Here is a 19,457-nt window from a genome sequence, read left to right as displayed (position 1 = left end):
GTTTCCTTTGATTTCAGTTTATATTATATGTTTAACAGTCTATGTACTTTTCCTGGAGAGTGAAATACCATTTTCAGTTGAGGGGAAATAAACTCACTTTATTCAACAGTAGGACGTCTGTGGAAAAAATAAGTATTAACTGGCTCTTTTAATATCTGGTAATCACAGACAAAGATGATAGGAGTCCAGATAACCCAGCAAGGTTGCAGACTTTTTGAAACCTTAAAAATGTGATGACTCTAATAATCATTAAGTGTGTTGAACATATTATTTAGAATTCCTTGTAATATATTTTCCCCCTAATTGAAATTCACTGCTGCTACTTGGGTAGTTGACCAAGATTCTACCATGACCAAAACATTTGAGTGCTCTTTACTTATAGATAGAAACGATTTATTTTGGCAAACATTTGTTTATTTTCCTTGTCCTGCAAGAACAACAAAGAAAATATGCCCTTGATCATCTTGGTCTTATAACAAACCAGTGATGGTCCCAGACTCCCTTTATGAATGAATGGTTCAAGCATTTAACTGAATGACCTGTTTATAGGGCTTGTGGGAGTTTATGATTGAAGGGCAGAGGGTAACACTGACTCCTCCTTCCTCTCCTCCCCCTAAGGAGATCACATTTTTTATACCACAAAGGCGATGCGAGAAAGTATAGCATAATGGATAAGAGGGTCAGCTTTGGGACCAGATTGAGTTCAAGTCCAAACTCTACCACTTAACAGGCTATGTTCTTAGGTCACCTTACCTCTCTGATCTTCAGGTTTTTTGTAAAGTGGGACCAAAGAGAGTATTTCATTTTTAGCATAAAATGAGTTAACATATGTAAAACACTTAGTGCCTGGCACATGGCTAACACCAGCATGATGACGATGACAGTGATGATGATGATGATGATTTAATGACATGGAAGAAACTCATAGTTAGCACTTTTCTGAAAGCAAAAAGACTTGTAATAGGCTTCCTTCTTTCTTATTAAAATGATACAATCAGTACCATTTTAATACCTCTCGTATTTGTGTCACCTGGTCTGAAGGGTACTTTTCTTGTTTTTCCAATTTTGGAAGTGCCAAATCTGTGTCCTAATGAGGCAGAAGCAAGCTCCAAATTTGATAATAGTTTTAATTTTTTTCAACTACAATTTTTTTTTGTCCAACTCTTTAGAATTTCTGCAAACCAAGCAGATTGTCTTTCAAAACAGAACATGTTAATTGAGTGAATTGTGAGGTTCTGTAGAGTAAAACAAGTTTCTGGACTTTAACCACAGGAGAAATGAAGCTGCTGTAACATGAGTGACTTGTGACACCTGAGCTTGGCAAAAAGATAAGGGGCCCTTTCCTGGGTCTGCACTTGGTCTCTGCTGCTTTCTTCAGGCATCACCCCAAATGACCTAGGGAAGGGAATCCAGGCACAGAGGTTTGCTTTATTTCACAACTCGGAAGCTACTCCCCTCAGCTGGGAAGGAGGATGCCATTTATTTTGAAACACTCTCACCCAGCAATTCCTTCTTTACCCTCTTCCCAAGTTCTTTCTCTCTCCTGCTCGCACCCTTTCCAGCACAGCTTTATGCTCTAGGATTGCATGTAATCTTAACTTGGCACTGAATCATGTCTTGAAGCTTGAAAAGAATTCTGGACTTTCCCTCACGAAGGTTTGATTCAGGAGTCAGTGTGTGGCCAGGGAGCCTTTTACTATCTCTGGCCCATGAACTAGCTTTTGGAACCACAGATCTAAACTTCTTTCAACCCTCAGCTGAAGAAAAAAAAAAAAAAAAAACTTTCAGTGTCATCTTCCCTTGAGTTTGACTATGGGCACACTATTGGTACTAAGTTGAAAATGCTAAATGTGTTGCTTGACTCCAGGAAACTGAGGTTTTGAAGGCCTTAACCCCAGAAAATAATTAATATGAGAAATACAGGTTGTAGGCAGACTCATGGCGGAGTTAATGTGGCCCAAGAGAAGGAACCCTGACGCACTTGCTGGGGGACTGTGTGGGGAGATTGATGCTTTTCCTCAGCCTTGAATTGACTGATTAATTTGTTTGTTCAGCAGCCATTTAAATGATTATGAGATCAAAGACGTTTTGCTGGGCACAAGGGATCCAAAGAGTATAGTGGAAAGAGTACAGGTTTTAGAATCTGCCAGATGTTGGTTTGAATCACTGCCGAACTATGTGATTTTGAGCTATTTACTTCTCTAAACCTATTTCCTCATCGGCAAAGTGAAAATAATGCTTACCTTGCGGGCTGTTGTAGGGATTAGAAATAATACACACGAGGCACCTCGTCTGGTGCTACAATTTATTGAGCATGTATGTGCCAACGGTAGTATCTGAAACTTTACACATTTTCTTTACCTATTAAAGAAAGGCCGGGTGGGTACCATTGATATTATCAATCAATTTAGAAATGAGAAAACTAAGCCTTAGGAAAGGTAATTGATCCAAAGTTACTGACTTCTAAGAGGCAGAACTCTGCTTTGAATCTATGACTATCTGACCCTCAGACTCACGTTCTTAGCCATGTACCCCAGATGCCTGCCCAGCCTAGTGCCACGTTATTCCCCCACCCCCCCAGGCTAGACCTGGGGGTGACCCAGCCATAGGCTGGCCAGGCATCCATGACTCTGTGGTTTAACTCATGGGAGGGAGCAAGGCACACTGAATTCTTCTCTTGGGACTATGCAATTAAGGCAGGAGAGATGGAGGCTGTTATAAGAGGGAGGTAAGCTGAAAGGTAATGGAGTTTATTCATGGGGTTACAGTCATAGACCATGTCTCAGCTAGAGTTGAGGGCAGAAGCCGTGTGGAGCCCAGGAAGAGCAGGAGAGTTCACTTGATGCCAGATGACAGAGCCCCTATGGTTCGGTCCCTGAGCACATTCAGTATTCAGATGTAGCTCATACATGTTTGTTCTAACTCCCCCCTATTAGTTGAGATAAATTTGAGTGAATGTCTGTAACTTGATTTTTAGCAAGACTCTAAACAGGACTCGGTGGCACATAATAGAATTAAATTGTAGCTATTTGTAATTTATCCGCAAACTAGAAGCCATGAAATCCAAGCACATATAAAATGGCAACAAAAGGTGGTACGTTTTTTAAGAAGGGAGTCTCAGAGTGCTGCAAGGGCACAAAGGAGGGGTGCACTGATGGAGGATGGAATCTGCATCCCCTCATGTGACCTGGCATGTGACTCATGGAACATGAATCCCCTCATGCCATCCTGGGTTGACTGTCTCCATGTAAGTTCTGCCACCTAGGTGAGCCGTGGGCTGGACTGAGCCCACGTCCTGACACAGCCCCCATGCGAAACCATTACTTACTTTCTCATCACTTGTAGGTGTGTCCTCAAGTTTCAGAGAAATTGTGTTGAAGCCAAATTAAATAAACGTTTGCCATATGATGACAGTCCTAAATATCATTTCTGGGACTTCTTTTTGTTTTTCATTCAGTTAATGGTTATTGATTGAAGACCAAGAAGAAGGGATTAAATCATCTTTTTCAAATGGAATTATCTTAAAAGGTACCCTTTGTTATAGTATGAAGTCAGCTTTGGAGCAACGTGAAATTCTTCTCTGGTTATCCCATTGCTCCTAATCAAATGAAATCAGTAGTATCATTTTCTCTGCGAACCTGATGTTTTTCTAACTGACTTTAAGAGTGCCAAACAAGCCTGATAGTTTTCTGCAAATTTTATTTATTTTGAGCAAATTTAGGATACATAACTGCACAATGTTCTGGCAGAACAGTTTGAGTACTTAAATTTTTTTTATGATAATCAGTTACATCAGAATGTGTCTGAGGCCACGTACCCCAGATGCACTTACAGTGCACGGTCCCTAGCAGGGATGTCCACCAATCCGCTTGCCCTACCAAGAAACTTTATAGCTTGCGTCTTGATTAAAAAGTAAGAAAAACAATAAGCAATGAATCAATGCAGTGGAAATCTACAGAAAGTCTAAGTTGCAGATAAATTGTCATATATGCCTCACTTAGCTCATAAAGGGTTTTCCCATCATGGGAGGCCACTGACTTTTCTCACAGAACTCTATCAGAGTAACATTAGTTGTCTTCTAATGCTTTTCTGTCTTTCTTGAAAAATAACTCTATCACAGTGTCCTTATCCAGGGACTTTCAAAGCTGTAAAATTATATGAGAAATATTGAAATCTGGTTCTGCTGCTAATTAGCTGTAGGAACTTGGATAGGTCACTGGTTTTCCTGTGCCCGGCTTGCTTCATATCTAAAGCATTTAGCAGAGCTGGACTAGAGCAGAAGGCAGTAATGTCTGATATATGCACTCTCTTTCCACCCTCCCCAACGTGGAGCATTGACTGTGAGGCTGGGAAGCCCAAGTGATCAGAAGCCTTTGTCAGGAATCTCCACCTAATGATCAGCTTCTGTTCTTCATGTTAAATCTATGTGCACTCCCTGGGCCAGAAGAAAATGAAGATCATTTTTAGTTTTACAGCTCTATTCCTACAGATAAGAGACCTAAGGAAAAAGGACCTGTTCTTCACAAGTAGTTTGTTAACTTCCTCATAAGAAAATGGGAACCTGGGTTTGTGAATAGTGCTTTTCCCCTTCTAAGTCACTGTTTGGTGATTCATCTTTTCTTTTCTTTTCTTTTCTTTTCTTTTCTTTTCTTTTCTTTTCTTTTCTTTTCTTATTAGCCCACTTTATCTTCAAACGTCTTTTTTAATGGAAATGTAATGACAGTTTTCCTTGTGCTGCGTTTAGATCTTGGTACTTATTCTTTAGGCCACTTACAGAGCTTTACCTTTGGCTAGGGGGAAAAAAAAAAAAGCCCTCCAATTGGGGTTAAAAGAAAGTATTTAAGCCTAAAAGCTCCCTCCCCTGTATATTTTTTTAAACCAGATACTCTTACAGTAAAAGTGAATTATTGCCCCCTTGTGGTGGAGTTATATATTTTCTCACACAAACAAAATTTTGGGCAGGATTATTTTAGTCTTCACTACCCTGTGACCCTTTTCCTTTACTGTGAGCCTAAAGTAGTTATGACAAGAACTTTAGACATTTTTAAAGCCACTTCTGTTTGTTCTCAGCTATCTTAAACTCCATAGAATCTCATCTTTAAACTGATTTTTGTTTGAGGTACCAGATTTCTAAGAACTTAAACAAATCGACTGGAGTAACCAATATTGTATGGAACAAACCCAGATATTCAGATTATTTTCCTGTAGTCTTTATTACTTCAAATGAGTTGGTAGGGATTCGGGAACAGAAGTTGTGTTTTACATCCAAAGAACAATCATTTTCTTAGGAGCTATACAATGAGGAAACTTTGAAATACCATGTGCAGGAAGCCTTAGTGGTGATATACTTAATTCATACAGGTTCAAGTCATCTTTGGGATTAGCTTTTCTCTTCCATCTTTATCAATTTGAACATGAAACAAGATTTTTTAAACTAAATGGAAATTCCTTTGAACAAAATAGGCAACAGACCTCACACCTACTGAAATGCCTTATGAGAAGAGTTGAGAGGTCTTAGAGACAAAGGAAGCCATTGTGTAGTCTTCTTTTTACAACAATACATATGACAAACTTTTACAGATGAAAGAACTGCAGCACACAGTCAGAACTGGCTTACTGAATTAGCGCTTACAAATGAGTATAAATCTGCATTGGTAGTAGGTATTCTGAATTCTGAATGATTTTCATGTTTGTATGGTTAGAGAAGCCCATTTTGTCAGCTATTTTTTATTTTGGGTGGTTGTCACTCTCCACTAATAGCCCCATGAGATGAACAAGATAACTGGTAAGATTCTGTGCATATTTTTAAATGCACATGCTCTTTTTTTTTTTTTTTATAAAGATGAAATGGCTAAGTGACCCCTTGGAAATTTTTCAACTTATGACTTGAAATTCAAGATGTCCAGTAAAATTTCCTTAGTCGGTGGCCTATTATTTTTCAACACTTTTAACATTTATTGTTTTGTCACTAGATTTTTTTTCTCAAAGAAAATTTGATCAGTCATCAAACAACTATTGAACAATTTACCAGTCCTTTAAAAAGACAACTATCTATGTGTGAAATGTTTTAGAGGAAAGAGTGCATTTCTGAAAAACCAGATAGATGTTACTTAAAATGCCAATTAAGGAACTTTATACTATCAGTAAAAGGAGCTAAATGGATTCATTTGCTTTACTCATTCTAGCTCACTCTCCCCTCTCACTCTCCAACCAATGTAAATAAATAACCATCAATATGTTGTTCTGAACCATTATGGACAGTGGGATAACTTATCTTGGGCCATGTAGAATATACTGTGGTAGACCCCAGCCATGCTCATCACATTTGTCTACGTGGACTCCTTTCTAGATAAAAGCTTTGTGAACCAACATCCATTCTTAATGTCTAAAATATTTAGGTTAGTAGTTCTTAAGCTTTCATATCATAGATACAATTACGATTGACACCCCCCACCCCACCCCCCAATAAAGAACCTGCTTACCAGATTCTACCAGAGTTAGGAATGCTTTTGAATTACAGGTTTTTCTTAGATCCATTTATGGTTAGTTTTAGGGAAATGTAACAGTAGTACTCTCAGGAATAAATTTAATTGTCATGGCTTTAAAATACAAAGTACTTCCATTCATAGCTGAAAACAAACATTATTGTTTCAGTAATCATAAAAAGAGGCCATGAAAAATTCTGGGATATTTAGGTAATTTACAGTTTTTCCAGAATTATATATAATAAACATCTCTATGCATAAATGTCTATCCAATTTTAGGTTATTTTCCTCAGATAGATTCCTAGGTCTGAGTCAAAAATTAGGAATATGTTTAATGCTCTTGTACACCGTGCCAGATGGCTTTCCAGAAAGGCTGGATCAGTCCTATATTCTCGTGATGCACCCTGATGCCTGTCTCCCCTGGCTCGTAGGTATTTTCACTTTTAAAAATCTGTGCAGTGGCAACTCATTTTAGCTGGTGGTTTTAATTAGATTTGTACCTTTAAATATATTTATTAGCTATTTTTATTTCCTTTATGAATTGTATTTTGGACTTTTGTCTATTTTCTATGAGCTTTTAAAATATTTTACGAATCAGCTGGCATTTTCCCAGAGAATTCCCACTCACTCTCAAAATAAATAAATATTGGTTGCTACTCACTCTTGGGCAAACTGAAGTTGCCCATATGAAAAAAAGAAATAGCCCAATTACAATTTATTGTTTACATCTCAGTTGTTGTGACTTTAGATGTGGAAGCAACCTTTCTATGTTCTGCCTTCAGTGCCTCCTCTGAAATGTGACAAGATTCATGGGGTTAGTAGTTACAGATTTCTTGTCCTTCCGTTTTAGTTGCTTTGAAGGATGATTGAAGGTGATTCCCCAGTTCCCATGGTGAATTTCATAAATACAGTGAAGCCGGGATTTCAAGTCAGCATCACAAACTTATCATTAAAATTTAGTAAAAATTAGGACTCGTTTCAGGTGATTAGCCTTGCCCTCACAGTTGTGGTTATAACGATGGTAATTATAGTTAATTACATTTGTCAAGGTGTGGCTTACCTTCCTGGGGTGTGTAGAGAGAGAAATTTTTATCTTTTTTCATAGTCACAGCTACTGAGTTTACTCTCCAATTATCTTTCATTGTATTCACCATTAGGAAGTCTTTCTCAAAACACTTGGTAATCATAATGCAAACCGTAGACAGCCTTTGTGCCTGAATGAGGAATGCACAAGAACTGTCGTTCAGAGATGAGAAGACTCTAGTCTAGTAAGAGGAAAAATCATTTGAAGACCTTCCTTGAACTGGGGAGCTTATGAAAGAATGAAATTCATGTCTGATTGGCAGTGGAGTCAGTATTTTTGCAGCTTCATGTAATTTGTGAGTCGGCCTGATATGTTGGTTCAAAATAATCTATTTCTGACTCTAATAGCAGTAATCTACAGCGAGATGTTACGAGTATTTCCATAAGGGACTGTTCACCTTTCTCGGTAGAAGAGTTGATAGGTTATCCTGTTGGACTATTTCCACATGTGTGCAAGTCAGTGTCATTATGCTGGTTAGAGTGTGGCTTTGATAGCATCTTTCTAACTTTGTTCATTTTGATGATAATCTTGTCTCACTAGTGATATTTTACACATTTTCTTTTCATACTAGGAACACAACTTTCTCACATGATGTCTCAAAACTTTCTAGAGAAAGATGATTGTAGCATCTTCATTCTATTAATATAGAAGCTGAAAGGCACAACCATAATGTGTTACCAGACTTCTCAGTTACAAGACCACCTACCTACCAGGTTTCCTTCCTCTCAGAGGGGACCTTCCTCTATTAAACCACACCACTTTCCTAAAAAACTGTAATATCTGGGCCAGTCATCTTCTTGCATTTACATAACAGTGCTGTTAAGATTTGCTCTGTAGATGAGATCAGATCTGCCTGATCTTGAAGAGATTCTCCCAGTAGCGATTTAAGGCCACTGCATTCTTACAGCACTCAGGACAGAGATACACAGAGTATTTCATTAGAGTTGGACATACGTGAAGGCTGACAACCTCCTAATAAAATTCATACTTTTTCTGGCTCTCTTGGGCAGTTTATTTTCCATGTCTTCTCTTGCGAACTAAAAAATGAGAAAGTTAAATCCATGAGTTGAATTATTCTATGGGTGACTGGCATCATATTTGCCTTTAAATGCTCAGAGTGAGTGTGCTTCATAATGTGAAACAATCTGAAAGTACAAAAGTCATTCTCCGAGTCTAATCTAGTATCCACAGATGTGAAGAAGGTAAGTGGAAACAAATTAACACACTTGTATGTCCAATCTTTTTTTCAAATATATAGATAAGAACAGGGATATATATTTTTGTTAGCTTTAATCTTACCAATTCCTTATATTTGAAAATCTTAGTAGAGTTGAGGAAAAAGTATGTGCAAGACCCTTTCCCTCCCCTATGTTAGGTTGTGTTTCAGTATTCTTTTATTACTTTGAATTGGCTTAAAGTCAAAACAACCTACTATGGACCACAAAATATTTTCAGTTAATTTAGGACTATCCATTGTACAATCTTGGCTAACCATCTTAATTCTTTGGTATTTGCAATATATCCTACATGAGAAATGGGGCTGACCAAAAACAAAACCAAGCAATGAATCGACAGCAGAGATGTCATTTAAAAGAGGCTTCTGAGGAAAAACTTCAGGGTTGTAATTAGGTCTCCCAAAACATCTCTAGTTGGAACTAGTACCACATAACTTATTGCCACTTGAATAATCATAAAATCAGTTTTCAAAAGCATTTCTGAATTTTTTTGCCACAATATGAACTGCTTTATGCAAGTATTGAAAACTTCCCTATCACACAATGTTCTATCAGCTATGACAAAGACCACTTAATATTGACAGTGACATCAGAATAATATATGAGGTAAATGGCATGAAATTAACCTTCTCTTAAAATGGGTTTGCAGTCCTTTAGCACAGATTTGCTGTTAGTCAAAGTAGTTCACATTGAGCTTTCAACTACATAATTTACATAAAGAATTGAAATGGTGAATGAAAAGCTTTAAATAACATATAGTCAGTATATTTTTATCTTAATAGAACACATCTTAAAATCTAGGAATGTTTGTATTTTTTCATTCACTTAACTTTGATTTGCTTCTAAAAGAAACTTCAGCCTTTAAGTGAAGCATAAACTGATTAAATGAATTTTTACATTGTAGTCAGCAATGCTTTTTTTAAACTAAGGATATTTTGCTGGGTTTTTTTTTTAAGAGAAAATATAGAACTAAGAACCTTCTTCCTAAAACTTTATAATTGAAGTTTATTTTTAAATATGCTATTTTAAATTAAGTATTTCATTTCTCTGCCCTCATTAGGTGTGTCTCATCATTAGAAACAGTGTTACTAAATCATAACTTTACAGTTTCTTTGATTAATGATGGCTTGGACTAAAGTTTCATTGGGTAGAATTAACTACGCTTACAGATGGCAAAATGCCATGATAACATTGCCAGAATTTAATGAGAACCAGAAGTTAACTTCAAGGACCTTCATACTTTAATATGAGGGCATGCTTATATTCTTATTATTTGACTGTAGTGTCCTATTAAAAATAAGTTATTCTTTATCTTGTTTCTTGTGATAAAAAGTTTTATTAAGCAAAGTTTTACTGATTGAATATTGACGAGGTGCCAACCACATGCTAGAGTCTTACAAGTGAAACCATTCTCCATCCTCAAACAAAGCAGACCTTCTCTGATCAGAAAGAGCAGAAATGAAAACTACCTCCTTTACTTAGAAATCTCATGGCTTCTTATAATCTCGTATGACTTTCTGGTTTCCTGGGGCACGTTATCCATCTCCCTAAGCTCTGGGCTGTTTCTTATATCAGAAGATACACTTTCTCCACTCTCTGAATTGAAAAGCTGACCAGCTATGTCCCTGCAACGAGGGATCTCTGGGATAGGGAGCTTCTTATGTCTGAGAAGGATGGGGAGTGTGAATTAGAATGGAATGTTCTATTTGTGGTACTGATCACCACTGTACTGTCTAATAGCTATACCGCATAGGAAGAGAAACTTAAGCTTTGTAGAACTATGTGATAAAATCGGAGGGAGTGGCAGGTAGAGGAGGAGGAGTAGCTGACAGGAGGATTCGTTGTGGTCTGAGAGGAAGAACCTTCCTGTCTGAAAGGTGGGGAGTACCAAACTCTAAATGCAGATGAACTTTAAAGCTCTTTTCTGTTCTAAAAAGTCCCATGATTCCTATGTGGCTAGAACCCAAAGAAGGTCAAGGACCTAGAAGCAAATGCCTATATTCCTTATTCATTTTTCTCATAGTCTTCTGCACACACACTTGCACAGAAATGTTGAGACCTTATAGAGACAGTAAACCGTAACTCCACGATGTAAGAAGTACAGTACAGCAGAGGCAAAGGGAAAACTTCATCCAGAAACTCCTAAGGGAGGAAAACCTCATCTATTAAGCTCGTGATTCAGGCTTCCTGGTGGCAACAGCAAAGGGGAAATAAGATAACAGAGTGTGACTTTCTTGTAGTAAGACAGACCCCCTCCCCGCCCCAGTTCTTCTGAAACAAACAAGAATTTTTCTTGCTTAATTAATTAATTAATCAGAACAACTTGCCTAAGAGATTTGTCTAGGGAGCCATAAGCCACATAATAAGTGGCATCCTCATGAATTTTTATAGAAAATAAATACTCCACATATGTCATTTCCTATATTGGCCTTTGGAGAACACTGAGGGAACAATCTTAAAAGCTAGACATTTTTTTCTCCCGTGGGGCAGGGAGAGGGGAGTTTGAAACTTCTGGTCTATTTACTGTAGATAGATGCTTATTTTCTTTTGACCCACTGACATGTGGAGCAGGAGAAAGAGGTAAAGCTGTCTAGTAAAGAGTAGCATTGTTAAAAGTAGGAGGGGATAAATGGAATTTTTGTGGCAGAATGATATTTGCAAGACTGATCAGGCCACTGGGAGGTTTTTAAATATGCCAGTTCCCTGTAACAGGAAGATCAGTCTCTGTTTTAGACAGCATATCCAATTTTGTAAATTATTATTATTCTGTCAAAATTAATGTGAACAATTTTCTCTTTGAGGCTGCGTTTTCCATAGGTGATGTTTTCCAGATGGGCTTTGTGCAAAACTCTTAATGTTTTGTGTTTTCTTTCTTAGAGAAACAGGCTTTTCTGACATGTCTTCATTTCTTTCTCTTCCTCTCGTTGTAGGGAGGAGAACGCCAAAGGCAAAGGAGAAGAAGAACAAGAAGAAGAAGAGGAAGCTGATAGAAAGAGCCCAGGAGCAGCACAGCGTCTTCCTAGGTACGGACAGAGCTCACCAGTAAAATAAAAGACACAGGGGTGGATTTTTTTTTTTTTTTTTTTTGGCAGGAGGGTGGTGGTTTTGCAAAAGTGCACAAATCTACTCTCCACTCCTGGACACTGGTATGTGGCATTTGTGCTGCTCTGACCGGTACCTGTTCCCAGTAACATTGTGAAAGGAGGAGCCACGAATGTGGTCCCTGTGTTATTTATGCTTTGATTTGCATCTGGAGACTGTGAAGGCTGGCGCTTGTGACCTGCAGCAGTGGAAGCAGGAATGAGTGTGCAACCGGTGACTCAGCTGGCTGTGTGGCACCAAGGGAGCCGTCCCTGGCACCATGGAGAGGCGGGAGGTGTGAGGCTGCAGACCAGACCCCCCTCCCCCCGCCAGAACAGACTTGTGCATATTTATGGGAATGATGATGCTCGGCAGGCAAAGTGCTATTTCACTTGTGACCTTTCTTTCTCCTGTTGTGCATTTTCAAGGCTAAGTGTACCAGGATATCTGCTTAGTGTTACCGCATGTTGTTCTCAGCACCGGCTACCTTCCAACTGGTGTGCCCTGAAATTGCGTGTAGCTGGGGCTCTGCTACCGGAATTCCCGCTCAGTTTCACAGCAGCTCGGATGTGTACATATTCTGCTGGGGCAACATAGAAACCTCTTATTTACTGTATATTTATGCTTTCTTCTGTGTAACAATTCCTCCCTGAATAATATTATGTCACTTCGTTTCTAGTGGTTCCTAACCATTGTCTGGTAAATGACTTCTAGTTTTGCAAATTGATGAATGTTTTGTTGTCCCTTGAAACTTTTCTTTTTCTTTGTGGGCTTATTTCTCATTGTAAGGATAGGATAACCTAGTCTGTACATAGCATCCAGTGACCCGTGTCAAAGAATTTGAATCTCAGTAGACTTTCCACACTCCTCCCCACAGCTGAAGCATGAGGCATCTGACAGTCAGAAGCCAAAAACTCTCTTTGAGTCTAAGATGTGATGAATTTTATGAAACACAACTGAAAACATGGGGAATTACATGCAGTCACTTGTAGGACTCATCATGTAGTTTCACAGGCCAGCTAGAGAATTTTGCACACTTTTTAATTTCAGAGCAGTTTCTGACTTGGAATGATAGAGCACCTACCAAGATTCTTGGGTCAATGTAGAAGTTACCATCCAATGAAACCATGTGTATTTAGCATTTGAGGAGAAAATGCTGAATTCCTACAACTGCTGGTCAGATCTCAACAGGTCTCCTTTGAGCCAGAATTTATTTCATATCCAGACCACAAGAGGAACACTCTGGAGACTTCCCAGGTGACCTCTAGAGCAGTTGTTTCAAAAACATCATTGTCTACGTGGGGGAATCTGTTCTTAGAGTATTCTAAATTGGCTTCTTGCAAAAGCATCATTCTCTTCCTAGCTGATCCAGAAGAAAATTAGAACAAAAAGAAATGGTTGTAGATTTTTGAGGCAAAAAAACCAAAGCAAGGTAAGGCCTTTTTTCTCATCTTGCATTGGCTAAACTACCTCTTCTGCATTTTTTGTTTAACTTTTGAGTCAAAAGCATCTTACCAATAAGTATGTCATATACATCATTATGAAAATAATATTGCTATGAGACAATAAGCCATATATGAATGTTGTATACAACTTTAGGGTTTGCATTTAATCCTAAAGTGTTCACCTCCTTTCATGTCTATTTACACTATATTCCTATTTACTAAGTGGGAAGGGGGGCTTCTTTATATAGTGCTTCATCGTTAATAAGACACTACCTGTTCTGTTTCTGGGATGTTCTTTTTGTGCATTAAAAAAATTCAAAATTATTTTTTGTGGAGATTTTCTTTTCTTTAGAGAGAGATACATTTAGGGGATAAAGCAATACTTTAACAACTCTACCCCCAAAAATGGTCCTTAAAAAGCAGCAGATTTTAAAAATTTGTCTATGTTTTTAACTACTTCCAGGATACTAACTAGTTTAGCTATAAATTGCACTATATATCATAGTGTTAAGAGTGGGGGTTTTAGAGCTGCACTGCCTGAGTTCAAGTCTGGACTCTGACAGTAGCCTGGGACAAATTATTTAATCTTCCCGGGTCTCAGTTTCCTCATCTATAAAGTGGAGGTAACAATATATCTGCCTGGAGAGCTGTTTCTAAAGGACTAAAGTAAGTAAAATATGTGTAGGGTTGTGTTTTAAGGATTCAGTAAGGTAAAATGTATAAAGTATGGTCAGCACAGAATGGTATATACCAAGCAATATACAAGTTATTACCTGTTAGTACCTCTATCCTTGGTTATTTATTTCAAAAATATTTCTCCTTATCAACAAAATAAGTTGTATTTATGAAAGTGTCAGTTCCCTTCAATCCATTTTTTTTTAATGTCTGGATATTATTTACTCTAATTTGTATTCTTATGGGAATTGATTTTACAGCTACTCAATTTCTAAGCCTCCTAGTTATAAGCAAATAGTAAACCAACAGAGATACACACATACATACTATAGTGTAATTTACAGCATCGGGATAATTATACAAAGAAGAGCTGGTGGTTTTCCACAAACAGCTATACCATTCCTATACTTCATATAGTGTATATAACTATAACATATGAAACTGGTTTTCCTCCCAATATTTTCAGGTAACTTAGCGTCCATAAAAGTAAAAAATGGGACTACAACGCTATCAATTTTAAGCTTGAGTGATATCTTGATAGCAGTTGCATTGAATATGCAGATTGGTCATTTGAACAATACTCCTCCAATCCATGAACACAGTATAACACAGTGTATCTTTCCATCTGTTTGTGTCATCTTCAGTTTTCTTTCATCAGTGACTTATAGTTCATATATATATATATATATATGATTTACTGAAGGATAGTTTACAATGTTGTGTCAGTTTCTGGTGTACAGCACAATTTTATAGTTTTCTGAGTACAGATCTTTTACCTCCTTAGGTAGATACATTCCTAAGTATTTTATTCTTTTTGATGCAATGGTAAATGGGATTGTTTCCTTAATTTCACTTTCTGATAGTTCACTGTCAATGAACTGTTGCATCTCTATACACTAATTTTGTACCCTGCAAATTTATCAGATTCATTGATGAGCTCTAAGTTTTCTTTACAGATGACAATGATACTAAGAAAATCCTAAACTGACAGTTTAACTTTCCTCCAGTTCCCATTAAAATAGCAATGGCATTTTCACAGAATTAGAACAATTTTTAAATTTATATGGAAACACAAAAGACCCTGAAAAAAACACAAGATCCCAAATAGCCAAAACAATCCAAGAAAGAACAGAGCTGGAGGAATCATGCTCCCCACCTTCAGACTATACACTACAAAACTATAGTAATCAAAACAATATAGTACTGGCACAAAAACAGACACATAAATCAATGGACCAGAATAGAGAGCCCAGAAATAAACACACACACTTATGGTCAATTAATCTACAACAAAGGAGGCAAGAATTACAATGGAGGACAGAGCCTTTTCAACAAGTGGTGCTGGCAAACCTGGACAGCTACATGTAAAAGAATGAAATTAGAACATTCTCTAACATCGTATACAAAAATAAACATAAAATGGTTTAAGACCTAAATTTAAGACCAGAAACCATAAAATCCTAGAGGAAAACATAGGCAGAATAGTCTCGACATACATTTTGGCAGTATTTCTTTGATCTGTCTTCTAAAGCAGAGGAAATGAAAGCAAAAATAAATAAATGGGTCCTAATTAACTTAAAAAACTGAAAAGCTTTTGCACAGCAAAGGAAACCACTGACAAAATGAACAGACAACCTACTAAATGGGAGAAAATATTTGCTAATGATATGACTGATAAGTGGTTAATATCCAACATATATAAACAGCTTATACAACTCAATATCAGAAAAAAAAATTTTTTAATGGGCAGAAGACCTGAAAAGACATTTTTCCAAAGAGGAAATGCAGATGGCCAACAGACATATGAAAAGATGCTCAACATCACTAGTCGTCAAGGAAATGCAAATCAAAACCACAATGAGATATCACCTCACACCTGTCAGAATGGCTATCATAAAAAAGAATACAAATAAATATTGGCGAGGATGTGGAGAGAAGGGAATTGTTGTACACTGTTGGTGGGAATATAAATTGGTGCAGCCACTGTGGAAAACAGTATGGTGGTTTTTCAAAAAACTAAAAATAGAACTACCATATGACCCAGCAATTCCACTCCTGGTTATATATGTGAAAAAAACAAAAACTCTAATTTGAAAAGATAAATGCATCCCAATGTTCATAGCAGCATCATTTACAATTGCCAAGATATGGAAGGAACCTAAGTTGATAAGGAAACTATCAACAGATGAATGGATAAAGATGATGTGGTATACATGCATGATAGAATACTACTCAGCCATAAAAAAGAATGAGATTCTGCCATTTGCAGAAACATGGATGGACTTGGAGGGTATTATGCTAAGTGAAATGAGTCAAATAAAGACAAATAGTATATGATATCACTTATATGTGGAATCTGAAAAATACAACAAACTAGTGAACATAATAAAAAAGTATATTCACAGATACAGAGAACAAACTAGTGGTTACCATTTGGAAGAGGGAAGGGGTGATGGACAATATAGGGGTAGGGGATTAAGAGGTACAAACTGTTGTATAAAAAAGCTACAAGGATATATTGTACAACATAGGCAGTGATAGCCAATATTTTATAATAACTATAAAGGGAGTATAACCTTTAAACATCGTGAGTCACTACATTGTACATGTGTAACATGTATAATGTTGTACATCAACTATCCTTCAATAAAAAAACAAACCTTAAGTTGCAGTGGGCACAATGGGTGAAGAGAGACAAAAGATAAAAACTTCCAGTTACAAAATAAGTCATGGGGAGGTAATGTACAGCATGGTGACTACAGTTAATAGTATTGTATTGCATATTTGAAAGTTGCCAAGAGAGTAAACCTTAAATGTTTTCATCACAAGAGAAAAAAAAGTTTGACAGATTAACACTTAGGAAAAGCCAATTTCATGAATATGTCTTTGTTCTTTTTCATGATGCTAATATCCGTCATTGTAAACATTACTAGAGACATTTGGAGAAAAGTTAACATTCAACCTTAAGTGTATGATTTATATATAAAGGTAATGTGTGATTCCTTCAACTACATTTTTTGTTGCCTTAGAGGGGAGCTGTGAGTAGAAGAGAAAAAGAAAAATGGATGATACTTGTATTCATTTTAATTTGTGCATAGTGGATACTACCTGACATTACCATGTTAGAAAAAGCAGAATTAGTAACCTTGTAAACGTTGACCAACTGCATTATCTTCCCTCTTTTTCCAAAAGGGATAAGCATTCCACTTCTACACTTGATCCCATTTCCTCCTTTGTGAGATATTCAGTACCCCACTCCCTTCATGGCTTCAGCCAGTCCTCTCCCTCCAACTTAAGGCATTCTTTCTTTCAAGGTCGTCATTGTCCAGTATCCTGAAAAGTAGCTTTCATTCATTGATGTCTTCAACCTCCTCTCACTCTCCTTTTGTCTTACCTCATTGTAATCTTGTTTCTTCCCACCACTGTATTATAATTGTTCTGACAAACATAGCAATACATTCCCTTTGCTAAACACAAAGGAAAATATTTGCCTCATTTATTTTATGTGCTCTCTCTGCTATTTCCACCAAGTCTGTACCCTTTCCTTGAGGAATTTTGTTTCTCATTGGCTTCTCTGACATTCCTAACCTGGGTTTCTACTTCGCTGGCTACTCTTCTTCGGTCTTCAGGTTCTCTTTGACTTACATGAAAAATATTGACATTTCAGGGGTTAGCCCACTACTGAATCCTTTTGGTTTAATCCTTCCATCTCCTCACTCCACTTGGAAAAATCTACCCTTATGGCTTCCACTACCACCTAAAATTGTTGACTTGTAAGCCTATATCTCTGTCTCCAGGTCTTTGGTAACCATTTCCATGCCTCTACTAAATATCTTGACCAGGGAGCCTCACACTTTTCTCAAGCTCAATGTATCTAAAACTGAATTTACTACTATATTAGTCAGGGTCCAGTCAAGGAAATAAACCAGTCTAAGTATTTCAAACCAGGAATTTAACAATGGGAATTGGTTATACAGGTGATGAATGAGACAAGAAGCTAACATCAGGATGGCAAGACAACCTGGAGATCAGTAACAGCAGAAAGCTACTATCAAGAGAGCTAACAGGAAGAGGTGGAGTTTCCAGAACCCAAAAGGCAAGGCCATTCAGCTAGAACTGGAATTACAGCTGAGGCTAGATCTGTGCCCACCGAGGAAGCCAGAACCGAAGACAGAAAGCTTGTCTAGTAGGAGCTGAAATCTCAGAAAAGATGCCTGTCAACCAGGAGAGATGCTGCCCGAGGCAAAGTGAAAAAGGGAGAAATACCCTGGGTCTGTCCATACCTCTGACTTCTAGCCTTCCACCAGCATCTGCCACTGCCCAAACCTGCTTGGAAATCAGGGAGACTGGATAATGTAGTTTTCTGTAATGCGTAGTAGCATCATCACTAGTTTGCCTTCCAAACAATTCCTCTTCCTGCCTTCCTGATTTTACATTGGTTCAGCTAAGACCCTTGTATTCATAATTTACTACCATTGTTCCATACATCTAATCTGTTACAAGACTCTCTGAGTCTACCTCAGAAACACCTCTTGAATTTCTCCCTACCTCTTCACCTTCTTTGTCTTAAGCTTGTTTGGTCCTCTTTGTCTCTCTTCTGAACCATTCCATTATTACCCTAAATACTCTTGCCCCTAGCTTCATTCATTTCAATTTTTCATTTATGTTTCTACTATTTATTTTTCTAATAATATATTTGTTCTGCTCTTCTCTGGTTTAAATACCATCCTATCCTTGTGGACTGAAATATTAAACATTTTCTCATGGAATACAGTGCCCTTTTAATTTTCTTCTTACTCATGTATTTTGTGGGGATTAAGAGAAGACTGAATGGACTGGGATGATCATTATCATAAAATCTTCAAGGGTTCCTTTATGGTAAACTTGGACATGCTTCCCATATTAGTTGATACCCCTTGAATCTTGAAGGCAGAGATGTAAGCTATAGTGGAAATTATGGCTTTGAAAGTAGATGGTAAATATTTTAAAGCTGATTGAGAGGTTAAAACAGTTTGGAAAATGTGTCAAAGATTTAGATAGATTCTTGCATTAATCTATGATGAATCATTAAAGCAATCTGCCATGGGCCACCTCCCCCAGCATTAGAGCACATCGTGTTGTGAATTCACTGCGGAACTAAACACAAGTCTCAGAATCCTTCCCAAAAAAGGCGTTCCAAGGAAAAACTACCAACAGATTGGAGTTGACAGGGAGTTATAACCTTTTTGATTCTCAGGTTAATTTGAAGCCCTAGATGATGACAGCTGTCTTTTCTCAGAAATACTCTTTGGAGTATTCCATGCAGTATTTTTCTAACCATCCCACTAAAGTAGCTTCAAAGGCAGAGAAAAGTGAATTTACATCTGTAGGATTATAACCTGAAGTAGTCTTATTTCAAATTTGATGTGTCTTTCACCTCCTGATTTTAATATAAAAATTATTAATGCAACAT

The 19,457-nt window shown here is 37.4% G+C and overlaps 1 protein-coding gene across 2 annotated transcripts in view; it reads left to right on the top strand.

Annotated features, from left to right (window-relative positions):
- RSPO2 (R-spondin 2) overlaps positions 1-18,681 on the top strand; it is a 149,075-nt gene extending 130,394 nt beyond the window's left edge. Inside the window, exons 6-7 of one of the 2 annotated variants that reach the window (XM_074352651.1) lie at positions 11,735-11,827; positions 17,983-18,681. In XM_074352651.1, the coding sequence (XP_074208752.1) occupies positions 11,735-11,827; positions 17,983-17,993 (104 nt within the window). In that variant the 3' untranslated portion in view covers positions 17,994-18,681. Of the gene's footprint in view, positions 1-11,734; positions 13,655-17,982 lie in introns of those variants that run through there. The other variant, XM_074352650.1, reaches the window with a different exon arrangement.
- The last annotated feature ends 776 nt before the right edge of the window (positions 18,682-19,457 follow it).

The sequence above is a fragment of the Camelus bactrianus genome, chromosome 25 (genome assembly GCF_048773025.1).
Source record: "Camelus bactrianus isolate YW-2024 breed Bactrian camel chromosome 25, ASM4877302v1, whole genome shotgun sequence".
NCBI classification, from domain to species: domain Eukaryota; kingdom Metazoa; phylum Chordata; class Mammalia; order Artiodactyla; family Camelidae; genus Camelus; species Camelus bactrianus.
Note: the sequence above shows the minus strand (reverse complement) of the source record. Positions and strands in the feature narration are given on the sequence as shown.